This window comes from Medicago sativa, chromosome 3 (genome assembly GCF_051527215.1).
Source record: "Medicago sativa cultivar Bolivia chromosome 3, Bolivia_mono, whole genome shotgun sequence".
Taxonomy (NCBI): Eukaryota; Viridiplantae; Streptophyta; class Magnoliopsida; order Fabales; family Fabaceae; genus Medicago; species Medicago sativa.
The window spans coordinates 83702956-83720551 of NC_140751.1; the positions used below are offsets into that span (position 1 = coordinate 83702956).

Sequence of the window (17596 nt, forward strand, 5' to 3'; positions counted from 1 at the left end):
TTTCTTGATAAATTCTTGATAAAAACTCTCTAGATAAATAGCAATGCTCATCACGAAATTTGAGTAAGAGCAAGTAAACAAATATTCTAGATTCAAGATACGGTCACACTTTTTCATTTGAGAAGTGAGAGCCATACTTGTTCTCTAGCTAAAGGATGTTTAAACTCGTGGTTGGATTTCAAGTATGAAAGTAGTTTAATCATATATTGTCTTTGAATAGATAAAATATTGAGTATATATATAAGAGAGATGACTCATACTTAATGTCTTAATCTTTTTATGGAGATGTTGTGTATCTCTCTCTTGTGGAGATATTAGATATAAATTAAAGATAGGTGACTCGTACACCGGCGGAGCTAATAATTGTCCGGGTGGGCCAAATTTTGTAATGTGTGTATAGATTTATATTTTTGATTAGTTAATTCGAACGACTATTAATTTTTATCGTCTAATTTATACCGATGTTTTAATGATATTTTAACATAAATATTAGTATATAATATTTATTATATTACACATGTACTTTTAATTGTGAAAAGAATTGTGCTTTATTCATACTTATTGTTGATGAAAGCTATAACATTAGATATATATTGTTAAAAGCAAGATCTTCAATTAAAACTAGTTACAAACCCGTGCTTCGCACGGGTTCAATAACGTATTCGATAAAAAAATTCTTTAAAAGAAGAGATGTTAAAACGACGGAACATTGTGATTCATCATAAAATATGTGTGGGCTGATTAAGAGAGCATATAATCAGTTTATGAGATAATATTTGGGATGAAAACAATTGGAACCAATACATGAACCAATGATGTGTGAATTATGATTACATATTATCCAAAATTATAAAAAAGAGTGTTGTTGTTATAGAGTTACCAAAAAAGGATTGATACCCATAAGGATTGATACCCATATTTACATCGGATGAAATCAAGCAAAGAAGTAGCATCGGTGAGTGAAGATAATATAGACTAGGATTAGAGTTAAGGTGATCCGTTGAAAGTGCGGATCATGAACACCAAATCTTTATTTGGGAACGACTTGAACGTGCATATTTTTAAGTGGTTTCTCTAGATAAAAAATTAGCTTATCACCTACTTCTAACATATGTTCTCGGCAAAAGTTGAACCATTGACCGCCTAAGTATTTTTCATAACTTGCTATATTTGTCGTTATCAAGCGACACTTATACCTTTTTTGAGCTTGTTTGTCGATGAGTGTGATTGTTTTCCATGTTCCTTTTAGAAATGTCGTCCTTGATATCTCATTTGGGAAGTGCTAGGTACAAAACAAATTGCGGATAAATAAGAACCTTGTTGCATATGCGGTTGGCCAAATCAATCTCTTTCACAATAGAACCCGTACAGATCTCAAATCTAGCCATTGACTACAAAATGGAAGCAAAGAACTCAAGGTAAATAGATGGTAAATGATAAAGCTACAAAGTATTTTCCCCATAGTGTTACATCAACTACATTCCCACTTTGCACAAGGAAAGACATCTTTCGGGTTATTATCAAACTTATACAAAATCCTATCATCCGATGCCGACAAATTAGAAAATAATACCTTTTATCTTTCAATGCAATGTTCGTACACGGTTTCTTTCCGGTCCCAATTGGCGTTGTCTTGACAATCTCATGAAGAAGCCCGATGATTTCTTAAAAAAATTACATCTATAAGAATATTATAATCGGAGAAAACACATAAATAAATTAAAGCACATAACTATACCATATAAAACGGCTGTTTTGAATTTTCTATCTTGAATTTCCTTAAATGATTTAAAGCGAAATTTTTGAGTAAGAGCGTTAGTTAACTTGTCATACTTCGCACCTTTGACAGTTCTACCCTCGAAGCCATAAAAATCAGTTTACTCAAGTCATGTATAGTCTCGTAACCATAAAAAAGATGAAAATGACCTCTTATGAAGAAGAAAGTGAAACAAGTGTTCCACCGAACTTAGATACCGATTGGCCAAGGTTTTTTACGGTCTAAAAGTTACTTCAAAACAAAGTTAATATAAAGGCCTTTAAGAAAGAAGCTAAGGTTATTTGGTTTCTTTCTTTTTTAGTTTTAAAGCTATTTTTAAGTTAAATATTGTTTGGCAAAATATTGTACAAACTTTATTTTTAAGGTGTCCGGGGTTCGAACATCGGACTTGGCATATATTTATGCATTGTTCCTATCATTTGAGCTAAACTCACGAGGACAAAACTTTGAATTTTTTATGAATTAACATAATAAATAAAAAATGTTTAGAATATTTTCCGAAGGCTAAAAATGTTAAAAAATAAAAGATATTTTTTACAAATACTATATTTACTAAATAACGTTTATTTTGTGTAACATGAATACAAATTTGTATCATCATATAAATGACTTGTTAAATATTTGAATAGGAGAAACAATTTAAGGAGCCTGAAATAATAACATAAATAATATCAAAATAGTTGGTTTTCTCTATTTCAATTATACTCTATAACAAATTTTGTTATAAGAATACCATATTTTTCGTGTCTGTCAAAAAGATAAGAATTTATATTATATGATATTATATTTGTTACATTGTTGGTGTCATGAAAACATATATGTTTAGTTTTTTTGAATAAGAAAAAGATATGCATAGTTTGTTACAATATAAAGGTGCAATATATATATATAAGTATAATTTTTTTAGGCATCTAGACCTTTTCCGAAGAAAAGACACCTACAATTTTACTTCTAATCAAAATCAAAATTTTATAAAAATAATCGTACGCATTATGCAACGCAAAAAAATTATACACGGTGGCATAACAAAAAACAGACACACATAAAGTATTACTCTAAATGTTAGTGTGTGTGTGTGTGTGTGTGTGTGTGTGTGTGTGTGTGTGTGTGTGTGTGTGTGTGTGTGTGTGTGTGTGTGAGAGGTTGAAGAAAGAAAATAAAAATATTTGGTATCATTAAATGACAAATGTTGAATAAAACTATTTGTGAGGTTGTGATGATTAAACAATATTGAAATTAAATATATAAGTGATAAAAAGATAATAAAATTCCTTTGAAAAAAAGGTAATATAATTAAATGGTACCTCCTTAAAAAAATAAATGGAACGGTTCAAAAAAATTAAATGGAAGAAAAAACATATTGACATATAATATTAAAAAATAAAAGAAAAGGTTCCAAACGTGAATTGAAGAGGGATGCTTGTAAAATAAATTATCGAGAAGTAGTTTTTTGAAGTAGCATTCAACAACTTTTGGCCAAAGCTCATTCCATTCAATTTTATGCATTAAAAAAAGTACCTTTTTTAGTAAGTACTTAATTGATATTGTATTTGGCCTAACTTATGCTTAAAAATGTAGAGAAGTTGAAAAAAAACCGGGTTAAACGGCATCTTAATCTCCCACAATGGCAGTGTAGAAGCAACCGAATTTGGGAGAAAAAATTTGGAAAATAGTTAAAAATAAAAAATTGGAAAATAGTTAAAAGTTTTTAAAAGTAAAAAAATTGGAAAATAGTTAAAAAAATCGGTGAGGTAGCACTCAACCAAACAACATAAAAAAGTATACGCATTAGCGTAACAAAAAAAGACAGACGGACATAAAATATTACTCTAAACGTTAATGTTTGTGTGTGTATATTCTCGAGGTTGAAAAAAGAAAATAAAAATATTTGGTATCATTAAATCACAGTGTGAATACAAATATTTGTGAGATTGTGATGATTAAACGATATTGAAATTAAATATATAAGTGATGAAAAGATAATAAAATTTCTTTGAAAAAAAGATAATAAAATTAAATGGAACCTCCTTAAAAAATTAAATGGAACGGTTCAAAAAAATTTAAATGGAAGAAAAAAACATATTGAAATATAATATTAAAAAATAAAAGAAAACTCGGTGTAAGTTGAAAAGAGGTGCTTGTGAAATAAATTGTTGAGAAGTAGTTTTTTAAAGTAACATTCAACAACTTTTGGCCAAAGCTCCTTCCATTCAATTTTATGCATTTAAAAAATTACTTTTTTTAGTAAATACTTAATTGATACTTGTGTTTGACCTAACTTCTCCTTAAAAATGTAGAGAAGTTGAAAAAAAAGCCGGATCAAATGATACATTAATCTCCCACAACGGCAATGTAGAAGCAACTGAATTTGGGAGAAAAAATTGAAAAATAGTTCAAAACATAAAAATTGAAAAATAGTTAAAAGTTATTAAAAATATAAAAATTATAAAATAATTATAAAAGAAATTGTGAGGGGCAAAATGGGAAATGCACCCATATAATAGTGAGGTGGCACAACCATATCCCACCAATTAGGAAATTACAAAAATGGCCCTCCTAAGGGTAAAATGGGAAATTCATAGGGCATCTATTTTAATAGTTTGTTAGTAGAGGTTGTTAACCTTGATGGTCTTTTTGATAAAAAAAATTTTTTAAAAAGAAAAAGCATAAGAAAAGAAAAGTGGCTAGCAGAGTTGAACTAGGAACATGAAGCACGCAAGATGCTGACCTAAAAACCGGAACATACTACCCATCAATCATACTATAATTTTTGTTGTACATATATCTATTAAAAATGATTTTTTTTAGGGTTGGGGTGGGCTATGCCCATGAGTGGCTCCGCCACTTGGACTCGGATACTTAATATCTTAATGATTTTAGTATTCACCAATGAATTTGTTTATTAGTAACACCGTAAAACTTAGGCAAAGAAAAAAATATTGTACGTACCGTAATTTTGTAGCGATCAATAATTCATTTTTTGTATTTTTAGTGTTTGTTTGGATTGGCGTCTAGTAACATCGGGGGCGGATCTAGACATTTGATATTGGTGTGGCAAAACTTTTAACAAAGTAGACCATTGACACTATAAACAAGATAGCAAAATGGCGGGAGTTGAACACGGGTCATACAAATCATCCATCAAGCATAAAACGCTAGGCCAAGAGAGAAACTTGTGATACGAGCGACTTATATTATATATATAATTATTTAAGTCGGGTATATGGAGAAAAAAAAAAGGGAAATAACATGGTGTGGCAATCGCCACACCATGTTTCACAAGGATCCGCCCTTGAGTAACATATTCTTGTGTCCTTAGACATATTGTGCGTGATTTTTTAGAAGTTTAAAATTGCTGCTTCTTGTAGACGTGCGGTGCATGGGAGATCCACCGCAGTTCGAAACAAACTCTTACAGATTTATTTTATTTAAAAAGTTGGTTAAACTAAACCCGTCCGAAAATATGTCTTACGTGTTGATTTGTTTACCTAATCTTCACCTCTTTAATTTGATCTAATGAAAACTGGCAGCAATAGTCTTGTTAACTAATCAGTTCATAGGCCATTGTGTTGTATATGTATGCATGTATATATTATGATTGATGAATAATAATGCAAATAGTTTTTACTTTATTTCCATATATTAACGCAATAACCATAACACCCTTTGCTAGTTAATAGTTGACTTATAGGAGAAAGTATGATTGGATAACTTGTCTTGTCACTAGAGATTTTAGAAACTCGGCAACAAAAGAACAATAACAAAAATTAAAATGCACAAAGAAAGAAATGTGGATTGTTTAGTGGAGAATGTTGGGCTAGTTGAGCTGTTAGGCTCATATATTCAGATATTGCTAAAACCAAAAAGAGTGTCAACATAGATTTGGATTCCACAGTTAGTTATAAAAGGAGGAACACTTTAAACTTAAAGTGTTAGGCAAAGGTAAACTTGCAATACAAATAGAATGAACCTTAATTACCAAGGAATTGATGTTTTTTTTTTTGTAATGGGAATTAATTATATAATTATTGCAATTTGTCAATGTTACTATTAAAAAATAGATTCTCTCATTTTCATGTAAAAAAGAATGTGGATCTTTCACCATTTAAAAGGAGAAAGAAATGCATGAAAATTTTGGATGAGATAAATTTAAATAATGAAAGATTTCACTTTATTTTCTCATGTTGAAAATTAGACTAGAAGTTCTTTTTTTTTTTTGACAGAAAGACTAGAAGTTCTTGAACGCAAGCTTTGCAATCGTTTTTGTTTGAAATTTGAGACATCATTTCCTCTTTAACCTTTACTTTATTATAAAGTTATTAAAACATTGTTGAAACCAAAATCATAACGAAAACTTTTATGGATTAGTCTTGGAATGGAATCTTGCCAGTTGCCAATCCACGGAAGCACAATGAATTTATCACTCTGCCCTCTTTTGGATCTTTAGAAAGAAATTGCACGTGCATCCGTTTTTTTTTTGACCAAAATATTCACGACGAAGGATGCACAAAAGAAAGAAAAAATAGTGATGTGTTTTTGTTTAAAATAATTATAATTGATGATGGTCATATTCTCGTCCCAACATGATCTGAAAGGCCAAAACATATCACAAAAGAGGCTTGTGCCTTCTGGTTTGTAGGGATTGCTAATTAAAATATCATATATATGTAATGAAAGACAAAAAGGACAAGAGAAATGATATTTTGACAACCATTTTTCGACAACTTTGACAACTTTCTCTCTCATACTCACATGATGTTGTTACCCTCTCTCTTCCTTTTTCTCTCTCCATTGTTTTTGACCAATAAAAAGTGAGAAAAACAAGGTTGTCAACAAAGTTGTTATCAAAATGGATGTCAAAATATCATTACTCAAAAGACAAACTGTACGTGACGTAAACAAATTTAACAAGTACTCCTGGAACTTAAATATAAATAAAAAAATCATGCTTAATTGCATATATGTAGACATTTGATTGTTTTAATGCAAGTTTAAATTCATAATTCTATATTTCACGATAAAATATAGGTGAATTTTACCGTTACGCTTTTGAGGAAAAATATTGTAAAAAGTTTACCCACAACTTACAGTGTGCATGCCAATAATCTTGTTAAATATTTGCTTTCAGATATTTGATGCTTTGATTTGTTAGGCAGAAATACTTTTGGTATTATAATTATGGTGGAGGTCAGATCAATAGTTAAAAGAGTGCTGAAGTTAGATGCACCGAATCACTACCTTATACTTATAGCATAATAATCTATATTTCGTAATCTTTTCTTCATTATTCGTATTCATATCCTAATCCAACCAATTATCTAAGAGACGTAAGGAACTGCCACTTAATCTACGCAATGTCCTTGTTTTAATAATTAAAAATAATAATAAGTAAAAACAACATTTTCAAATCCGTATTAACTTGGTAATAATTATTTAGAAGTTCATATAATGACATTAAGATACTACTAATAGTAATGGCGTAAAAAGCAACATGTGATAACAACCAAACGTTCGGGTTGTGTAAGTAACGCAAGACACGAATAAATTATTGAAATGATTAGGTTTTGTCAAATGTCTTGTTAAGGTATGATGTCCTCTTCTGCACTTCACCACATTGATTAACCAATCATATATAAATTTAATCCTTAATTTCTTGACTTTCCAATATCAGTCTCACCTACGTTAGTTTCACAATGGGTAGTGTCCATAGGTTGTTGGTGATTTTTGGGCATGCCTGCCTCATATTAATGATTAATCTTTTCACACACAAAGTTATCGAAAGCATTTTAATGCCTCAACATTTTTATGATTTTAATTTCAACTAGAAGCCACATTTATTAGACTAGTATTATCCTTCAAGCACACTTATGTAGTTTTTTTTTTTTGGTACATATGTAGTTTTTTTTTTAACCAATGTAATAAGTTATTTGTGCGAATTATCCATTTGTTTTGCAATTGACCAGTCTCTATCATAAAATTTAGCTAGTCGTCTTTAGAAGAATCATCTCTCCCCGTCATATCTTTTTCATCCATAAGACTCGTATCCCAAGACCTTGCTTAAGGAATACTCCATCCGGTCTTATTTATAAGAGAAAGTTAGATCAACAAAAGTTGATGTATCTAGTTAAAAAGTCGACCTAGATACATTAACTTTTGTTGACCAAACTTTCACTTATAAATAGGACCGCAGAGAGTACAAATTTAGGTATGTTGTCCATTGGACCAAGGTTTAACGCGCAAAAGATGGAAGATCCAACCGAGTAAGCTAAATTGTATTTAAAGATATACCAGATCAACCCTCACGATGAAAGCACGACTCTATGATGATAATCGTGCAATGATCCATGAATCACATCGGATTCCTACAACGGAATCATTGTCACATAACCAACCATTCCTTACAAGACATCAATAAAAGGCTTCTAACCCTTTATGAAAGATGCATTTTCAATTCTAGTTAAACTTCAAAATTCTTCTAAAATGCTTACTAACTTGAGTGTCACTCCTATCACCGAGTAGCAATCTTTGTAGCACCGATACTTCTAATCAAAGACACGTCCGCAGTGTCCGATACCCACACATGTAATTACATTCACTAATGCTATTTTCTTAAATTATTATCGATATTGAAGTTTTAATATATGTATCATGTCACGTGAATGTATCAAGTCAACTCCAACTATCGTCTTCAAGTCCACTCCCGAGCAAGTTCTACTCGAACAAACATAGTACCCTATTTCTTGACATAATAATATAATAATGATAAGAAGGGAGAACACGTCATTGCTATAAATAATGAAACAAGAAGAATGAAAACATAATGATAATATAGCAAAAAATCAGAGTTAATGTTGATTCCGGTGAAGGGTGGAATAGTGAAACAGTGTTTCTGATATACATGGTGCGCACATTAGTGGTTAGATAGTGGAAACATGACAATGACTAGGACAACTCTCAATCTTATACATAACCATATAACCATTGTGAAATGAAATGAAAATACTATATTTGACTCTCTGTAGCTCAACACAACCAAGCACAAAAATACACATTTCAACCACCACTCCCCATTCTCCAATAACATTACAAACACTCTTCCCCATCCATTTCAACTTTCTATAATATTATTATATTATATTCATCAACACAAAAAATAAATAATACTATAAGTATAAGACAGTGCCTTTCATTTCCATTTTTATATTTATATTTATATTGTACTATTTTATTTATTTACATAATAAAATTGAACTATGTTGAAGATGGAAGATTCATTAGTTCTGCAGTTTTGTGGTATTGGTCATCATCACCATGTTGGTAACAAGATTTGAGCGGGAACAAAAAAGATAGCTGTAGCTTCTAAAGGTTCATCTCTTTTTTCATATTTCACTTTTAGTTTTTAACTTTTTTATTTTATGAATTTGTAATGATTAATATAATTCTAATTCGAGGAAAACAAGGAAACATAACGGTTACAGATTAAACTTTGTTGTAATTACCAAAACCATATATTTATCTTATGATATGATGACATCAATAGATAGATAGATACCTTTGTCTTTTGTCTGTCTTTGATTGCCAAAACAACAACCTTTTTTTTGTCAGAGAAAGGGAAAAAATAACTGGTCTATAAAAAATTTGGTTTTGTTTTCCTATATTTGTACTAAAATTAATTTCTTGCTTTGTTTCCTGATTTGATGATAAAATTGTACGTTAGAGTATAATCTGTTTCATAGGTTAGTTAATAGAATCATGCCTATTTTGTACTTTTTTTTCTTCTGGTTTTTCTTGTGATTGAAATTATTACTTCTTTTATTGCCTATTAAAATCAAGGAATTTCACTCTTCTCTCTCTCACTTACTAAAAAAGTTGAATAAGTGGCCCTTCCTTGGATAGACTGTGAGATTGGCAGAATCACTATGAGTCACTATGATTTTGGCAGAAGCTACACTTTGCAGCTTCAACAAAATCACGGTTGCCATTGTGATTTTGCAGAAACTTAATAGTATGTTACCCTTTTATACTGCAGGAACTTTAATGCATCTTTTTTTATTCCTTAATTGCAGTTTGCTATAGAGGAGTATTGAAGACTGATTTAATTGCGGCGCGGATAAGTCCATTGAGCATGAATTCGCCGTCCGCACAGTTTGTTTCCTCGAGAAGGATGAGTGTGTATGATCCTATTCACCAGATTAATATGTGGGGAGAAGGCTTCAAAAGTAATGGAAATTTAAGTGCATCCATTCCCTTAATTGATGAGGCGGACTTGAAGTTTGATAGTAGTCAGGTAAATGTTTGCAAAGGTTGATTTGTTTCATTGGCAAATGAGAATGCATATTCTGCTTATTAACCAAATTGGATTCATGTTTTATAATGCTTAGTCAGAGGATGCTTCTCATGGTATCCTAGGAACATCTAACAAGTATGAGCAAGAAGCTAATAGACCTATTGATAAGGTTAGAACATGAAGAATTTGTATTCGGTGCACATTAAGTCATTAATTGATACCATGCTTTCAAATTTTGGATGTTGTACATTAAGTCATTCTGATATGATTAAATATGCAGATACAAAGGCGTCTTGCACAAAATCGAGAAGCTGCTCGTAAGAGCCGTCTGCGAAAAAAGGTTTTAATGTTGTTTACAAATTGATGAATATGTCAGACGAGTAATTATTAGTGTCAATGTACTGATCAAGTCATTTCTGACATTGCCATACAGGCTTATGTGCAGCAGCTAGAATCAAGTCGTTTGAAGTTAGTGCAGTTGGAGCAAGAGCTCGAACGTGTTAGACAGCAGGTGTGGGGAAGATGAGTTATTATTTTACTTGTATTTTCTCTTTTCTATCACTTTATGTCACCGGCATCGTCTTTCTTTTTCCTTTCTCTAATACCTTGAGGCAACAAAAACTGCAGGGAATGTATATGGGTGGTGGGTTGGATTCTAATAATATGTGTTTTGCTGGACCTGTGAATCCAGGTTGGTTTGTGAAGATGCTACTACTGCTATATATTTATTTGTATTGCATTTAATTTTTGAAATTAGTTCTTGCATTGCATTCTAAGGACACCCTTATCCGTAGGAATTGCAGCCTTTGAGATGGAGTATGGACATTGGGTTGATGAGCAAAACCGGCAAATCTCGGAAATGAGAAATGCTTTAAACTCGCGTATTAGTGACATAGAGCTCAGGATGCTGGTTGATGGTATGATGAACCACTATGCTGAAATCTATCGAATGAAATCTGCAGCTGCAAAAACAGATGTTTTTTATGTGATGTCCGGCATGTGGAAAACAACGGCTGAAAGATTTTTCTTGTGGATCGGTGGATTTCGCCCTTCTGAGCTTCTCAAGGTGATTGTTCATATTTAAAGAATATAAGTTGAAGATGTTATCCATAGAATGATAGAAGGCGAGATCAAAATTTCATCATTGTCTTAATGTGAGAAAGAATGGGAGGAGTTTAGAACTGCATTCATTTATTACAACTTTAATTCCATATTCAATTATGGCATGACAAATTTATAATGTAGTATGGTGGAAGTCTATAACTTGATTTAATTGCAGATTCTTGGTCCAATGATTGAACCATTGACAGAGCAACAACGATTGGATATCGATAACCTTGGACAATCATGTCAACAAGCAGAAGATGCCCTTTCACAAGGCATGGAGAAACTGCGGCAAACACTCGCTGATAGCGTAGCAGCTGGACAATTCATTGAAGGAACTTATATTCCACAGATGGCTACTGCAATGGAGAAGTTAGAAGCTCTTGTGAGCTTTGTGAACCAGGTATTGTACCTAGCTTTCTTGATAACCATTACTTTTCAATTTAATAAAACTTAATTTCCTTTTCGCAACATGTCATACTAATAAAAGAGCACGTGCTTTCCATTTGTCACTAACTTATTATCAAGCAAAATTGTCCGAACTCCGTGATCAAATCATGTATGTTTTATGTCTGCGTTTTTTGTATATGTTTATTTTATAACCGGGATTGTTGTTACAACACATTATTAATTGACCCCTTCTGAAAAAAATAGCTTGGCCATTAGAATCACATATTTAACTGTGATTCGTGTTTAACAGGCTGACCATCTTCGGCAGGAAACCTTGCAACAAATGTCGCGAACACTTACAATCCGTCAGTCAGCTCGATGTTTGCTTGCTTTGGGAGAATATTTCCAACGCCTGAGGGCTTTGAGCTCACTATGGTCTAATCGACCCCGAGAACCTGCTTAGTCTTGTTGCAAGACTAGAATATTAAATGTAAACTTTGTAATATGAAACGTGATGAGTATGGTCATTTTCATTGGCCACAAGTGTCAAAACCATATACAATGTGTGGTTTAGGCTGCTCAAATTTTTCCTGCAGTCTTTTGTTGTGGAGAAGCTGTGAATATGACTGCTCATTTTATGCAATAGGAGTTTGTAAATAAATTAATTTTGGATGCATGTATATTTGGATTGTTGCAAAATGATATGCTTAGAATATGCAAATTAGTCTGTGTGAAAGTTGGTCTTGTAAAATGCATATAATATTATGAAAGCTGTGTTTTTGAAAATAAATCGGCTCTCTATGTGGACATAGTTTATTTTCCATTTTACTTTGATAAATGATTGAATTTCTTTTGAAGATGCAAAGAAAAATTTAATGTACTGTGGCTCCACATATGGCACTTGAGTTTTTATTTTACAAGTATGAAACCAAAATACACATCAAGCCACATTTAATTATTTCAATTCTTGAAATACAGCTACTAGTGGGACCAAGGGAGTAGCATATTTTTTAAGCAAAGCCTAGTTAATGAAAGCGATCAAACTCGGGACTCCAGATCAATTAGGACTCCTGATCTATTCGACCTTAACTGAAGCTCATTGACCACTTAAGTTTAAGTGAGATATGAGGTGACAATGTGGATGAATTTTCTCAAATGCCTGCAGGAAAACCACCCTTTCTTGGATCACTTACGGCCACAAGCTTTCCTACACCTTTATTTATTTTGGAATGTTCAGAAGTGTCTGAAACGATAAATTGACATATTGTCCCACCAGCAAGGCTCTGAAGGACATGGCCCTTACTTCTAAGGCTTTCCCTGATATTAGCAGAAAGTTCAAAGTGGTCCCCGGTCACTGTTGTCCAGTTCTCATAATATACCACATTAGGTATCAGCTGCATAATCAACCATACGGTGAGTTAATTTCTCATCAGTTATGTGATTGATTGGTTTGAGGAAAGTATGCCTTGTGATCTTGCTGTACATCCACATTTATCTTCATATTTTTAAAAAATGATCAATGGTAATTCTAATTTGATGTACAAATTTTACTATTTTATTAAGATTTTAGTTATTATGTTTAAACAGTATAAAAAATTTCACACAAACATCCAATTATACTTTACTAAGTTAATATTTGTTTGTATATAAATAATTTAGGAAATAATTGATGACATAACTCCATACGTAGGACTAAGTTAGGATTAGACATCTATTTAATTTTCCATGTCATGAGAGCTGTCCCACTTATAACTATTTTTCATGTCATGTCTATATTATTGTCCAAGATGAGACTACAAGTAGATAACATTTTGAGTTTTCCTAGGTTTTAATGATGTTATTGATTACATCTGTAGCACAATAAATATTCTAAATTTGTCCATATTTCACATAGCTCTGAATTAGAGCTTACCAGAATATAAGCAAAAAATATGCAACCAGAACAAATGTAAGATTCCATACCTGATGATAGACCCTAGGAGCAGTTACAGAAGAAAAAGGATCCATTCCTTTGACAAAGTGATTCAAAAGAACCTCTGAAGTTGCAGCAATAATCATAATTCCTCCACTTGCACCTACTACTGCTTTCACTTCCCTGTCCTGTAGTAACACAAATATTACAAAATATCTTCAACAAATGATAATAGAATTTCATAATCATTGCTATCAAAAATTATTCTGCAATGTGGAAGAACCTTGAGAACAATAGTTGGTGACATGGATGATAATGGTCTCTTCCCCGGCACGACGAAATTGGCAGGAGCAGGCGGTCGAACATCCTTCGAAACATTTTTTACAGGCATGGAAAAATCATCCATCTCATTGTTGAGTACTATTCCTGTACTTGGTGAAAGTATTGTTGCACCGAAATACGAATTTACTGTAGTGGTCATGGAAACAGCATTTCTCTCAAAATCTATTATGCTTAAATGACTTGTACCATGATCATTTATCTGATTCCACCTATAAAGAGGGAATGAATGAAATTTACTGCAATTAATTAAATTACTGGTACAAGATTACAGTGACTTTGAAGTTAATTAAACGAACGCAGAAACTTACTTGCCACCATAATGACTTGAATCATAAGTCTTATTATCATTGATGTCTTTTTTCAACACTTGAGCAAACTTGGTAGAAAGCATGTCAGAAAGAACTTCAGTTATATTTACAAAATCAGGATCCCCAAGATTCATTCTAACTGAAAATACATGTTTCAAAGCCTCGATTTCTCTATGGATCCCAAGGGAACCAGAAAGGCCTGAAGGAAGCTCATATTGTGCTAGAATGTTCAGCAGCTGTAACAGAAAGATGAGAGTGGCTAAGCCCTTTTTTATTGACAGAGAAAAATAAAAACATAGTACGTCATATCATAATATAACTCAATATTTTAAAAACTGGTTTGAACTGCCGGATCAACAGGTTGAACCGGAAACCAGACGGTCCGCCGGTTGGTTTGATCCCATTTACATTGCAGTTGGGTTGAACAACGATTGTACCACGGGACAATGCCCCCATCTATTTTTATAAATAGGAAAGAAAAACAAAACAGAACTCCTTATATAGAAAAGAACACGGTAAATTAACTTACCAGCATCATTTGAGGCCCACCTGAAGGAGGAGGCATACCAAGGATCTTTAATCCAAGAAAATCTATAGATATAGGTTCCTTTTGTTTAACAGTGTACTTTTTGAGGTCTTCCAATGTCAATATCCCTCCAGCCTTCTGAACATCTTTAACTAAATTAATGCCAACTATTCCACCATACAAAGCTTGTGGACCAAACTTTGCAATTGCTCTTAGAGTTTCTCCTAGTTTCTTATTATAACATATTTCACCTGCTTTCAAGAGTTTTCCATGTGGTGCAAATACACTACTAAGACCAATGTCATTCGATATATTTGATTCTGTTTTTTCCATCTGCATGTGAAGGTATGGTGATATTTTAAACCCTCTACTAGCAAGAATCACTGATGGCATTACAAGTCTATTCCATGGAAGCTTTCCATGTTGTTCCCATGCCTTGTGAAGGCCAGCTAGTTCTCCTGGAACTGCTACCGAGAGGCCACCATTTGCCTTCAAAGTAGTGTTGCCACCATACATATCCTGGAAAAAATGGATGTATCATATGGCATAGAAGAGTGATTTCAACAAATTCATTCACTATAGTGTTAAATTTTTATGTAAAATTAATGAGAAGAGAAAATTTTGAGGTTTGAAATGCAGAGAAATTAAAATAGATTCAACATTTCTGAAAATTCTAAAAAATGTTAAAACATTGTTTTCAGTAATTCTAGAAATTTATTCTCTGTGGTTAGCTTTCGTCTTCTCTCTATCACAATTAAAAAGAAAAATTCCTAACCATGTGTCAATTATATCATCCATCTACTAGACTTTTCTTACTAGTTTCCTCTACATGTGTCCTTTTCATTTCTCTACACCACATGGTTTTTCCAAACAAATGTCTGCAAGTGCGCAACTTGGACTACAACATAAAAGTGTTTTGATATGTCAACGCGGTCAGCGCAACCGCGATTGAGGCTGCATCAGATATCATGACATGATCATCCTCGTCCACCGCCACTATTTAATTAAAATCTTGGAAACTATATGCAAAGGAATAATTTTAGTCCATGATTGAAAAGTACCTTGGAAGCATGAAGAGGAGCAGTTTCTCTCATATCAAAGGCCTTTGCTACACCATTAGCTAACCTAAGAAGCATAAAGGCACCGCCACCAATACCACTTGAAGCTGAACTGACAACTCCCAAACAAAGAGCAGCAGCCACAGCTGCATCCACTGCATGTCCCCCTTCTTGGATAACATCCATCCCAATCTTCGAGCATCGACGATCATCGGTTGCAACAGCTCCATGATGAGCAATGATTACTTCATTTCTTGTTTTTGTGTGTCCATTTTTGGCAGAAGCAGATGCCAAACTGGAAACAAAGAGGAGGCATGCGATGGCACGCCATAATAACATAACTGCAGCCATATTATAAAGAATTAAGATGGTAATGAATTGTATATTTTCATTGAGGTACAAGACCAATTATATACAGGTTACAGCAATAACTTAGCTGATCACAAATTAAAGTCAGCACTGATTCAGAGAGATATTCTCAATTCAAATTCTAATATTGCTAACTGAAAATCTATACAATAACTGCATCAGTAACCAGCAATTGAATTCTCTAATTCAAAGTCAAATATTGTTAGATGAATATCTGCACAATAATTGCAGAAATCAGTTCACTGATCTTACACATATTGATATATCAAGGCATCATCAAAATTTGAATTCATCTAAGGCCACCCCCACCAAAAAATTCAGTTTCAAAATTTGAATTCATCTCAAATGACTAATGATTTCAAATCAATTAACCAGTAAGTTAGTAAAAAAAAATGTTTTTATTTTGTCATTAATTCTGTTTGATATCGATCAATGAAATTGTTAGTAGTGTGACTGTGTAACATATGTATATGAATTTCAGGTTCATTAGAGAAAATAGTAATAGAATACAATTTTGAAGAAAACTATGATATGATAACATGATTGAACTTTGGCAATAAAGAACATGCAGACATACTAGAAGAAGAGATGGACGTGTATTTTATATAAAAAATGAAAGTACAATTGCAGACCTATTGATGGAGAAGAGAGAGACATTGAGTGTAAGCTGTGATTGCAGTGAAGTGCTTTGTTAAACAAGCCTGTGAGTTAGGACAGCCGGAATGGACCATGTAGGAACAGAAAGACAGTATACTAATACTTTCTTGGTTTCTAATTATATAGTGTATTTAAAACAATGATGTCCATAAATATAAGAGAAATGATATGTATAAATGTTAGATTTGTACAACTCTAATGGTAAAATGTTGCAAGAATATTTTATATGTTAAAAGTGCCAATTCACAATTTTTCACTTCTCAACAAGTGTACGAGTTGCCGCTATACTCTTAAAAAAAACATCTATACATTAAATATGCTGCCATTTTTGTTGTGTGCGGGGCACCTCTAATTTAAAACTCACACATATTTTTATTGTTGCAATAACATATATTTCTCCTATATTAAATAAGTATCTCTAGTGTTGCAATTCAATTCCCTTAAAAAAAATGTTCTAATCAACTTTAAGTTGCATTTCTCTCATTTGTCAAAAAAAAAAAAAAGTTGCATTTCTCTCAGTCAAATATTTTTAATCAATTCACCAATTTTTTAGTCAAACAAATGGTGCAATTCTTAAGAATTGAATTCCATGATTGATCCCACTTTTTTCTTAAAAAAGAAAAAATGATTCATCCCGCTTCTTATTTTCTTCTACTTTTCCTTTCACAAATTCTTTTCAATCACACTATGTGGTCCATAATTGGATTCATGCTTTCTTTTACTTGTATTCCGTTCATACTTGCAAAATAAACTCTTAATCCTAAATAATGATTAGAACATGTTACATGTACTTCTATAAGAAATTATTTCCACCATGAACTTTAGGAGAGACACTAGGATGCATGTGGAAATAATCATATTTAAAT

General features: G+C 32.4%; 2 protein-coding genes across 5 annotated transcripts; one reads left to right on the plus strand and one right to left on the minus strand.

The window, feature by feature from the left end:
• Positions 1-8761: 8761 nt before the first annotated feature.
• Positions 8762-12348, plus strand: LOC146941088 (transcription factor TGA1-like). 4 transcript variants are annotated; one of them, XM_085754876.1, is made up of 9 exons: positions 8762-9142; positions 9844-10064; positions 10159-10233; positions 10345-10404; positions 10498-10575; positions 10692-10755; positions 10859-11130; positions 11344-11571; positions 11869-12348. In XM_085754876.1, exons 2-9 carry the CDS (start codon positions 9903-9905, stop codon positions 12019-12021), a joined length of 1092 nt encoding a protein of 363 aa, XP_085611002.1. In that variant the 5' UTR covers positions 8762-9142; positions 9844-9902; the 3' UTR covers positions 12022-12348. The 4 variants fall into 4 exon arrangements, with proteins under 4 accessions (XP_085611002.1, XP_085611004.1, XP_085611003.1 ...); XM_085754878.1 differs by having other exon boundaries at positions 11887-12348; XM_085754877.1 differs by having other exon boundaries at positions 10868-11130.
• A 56-nt stretch (positions 12349-12404) lies between these two features.
• LOC146941089 (glutathione hydrolase 1-like) lies at positions 12405-16825 on the minus strand. Its single transcript, XM_085754875.1, has 7 exons — positions 16706-16825; positions 15708-16045; positions 14650-15165; positions 14121-14356; positions 13754-14021; positions 13521-13658; positions 12405-12952 (listed from the first exon to the last, which is right to left on the minus strand). The coding sequence occupies exons 1-7, from the start codon at positions 16728-16730 to the stop codon at positions 12710-12712; spliced, it is 1764 nt and encodes a 587-aa protein (XP_085611001.1). The 5' UTR covers positions 16731-16825; the 3' UTR covers positions 12405-12709.
• Between the last annotated feature and the right edge of the window lie 771 nt (positions 16826-17596).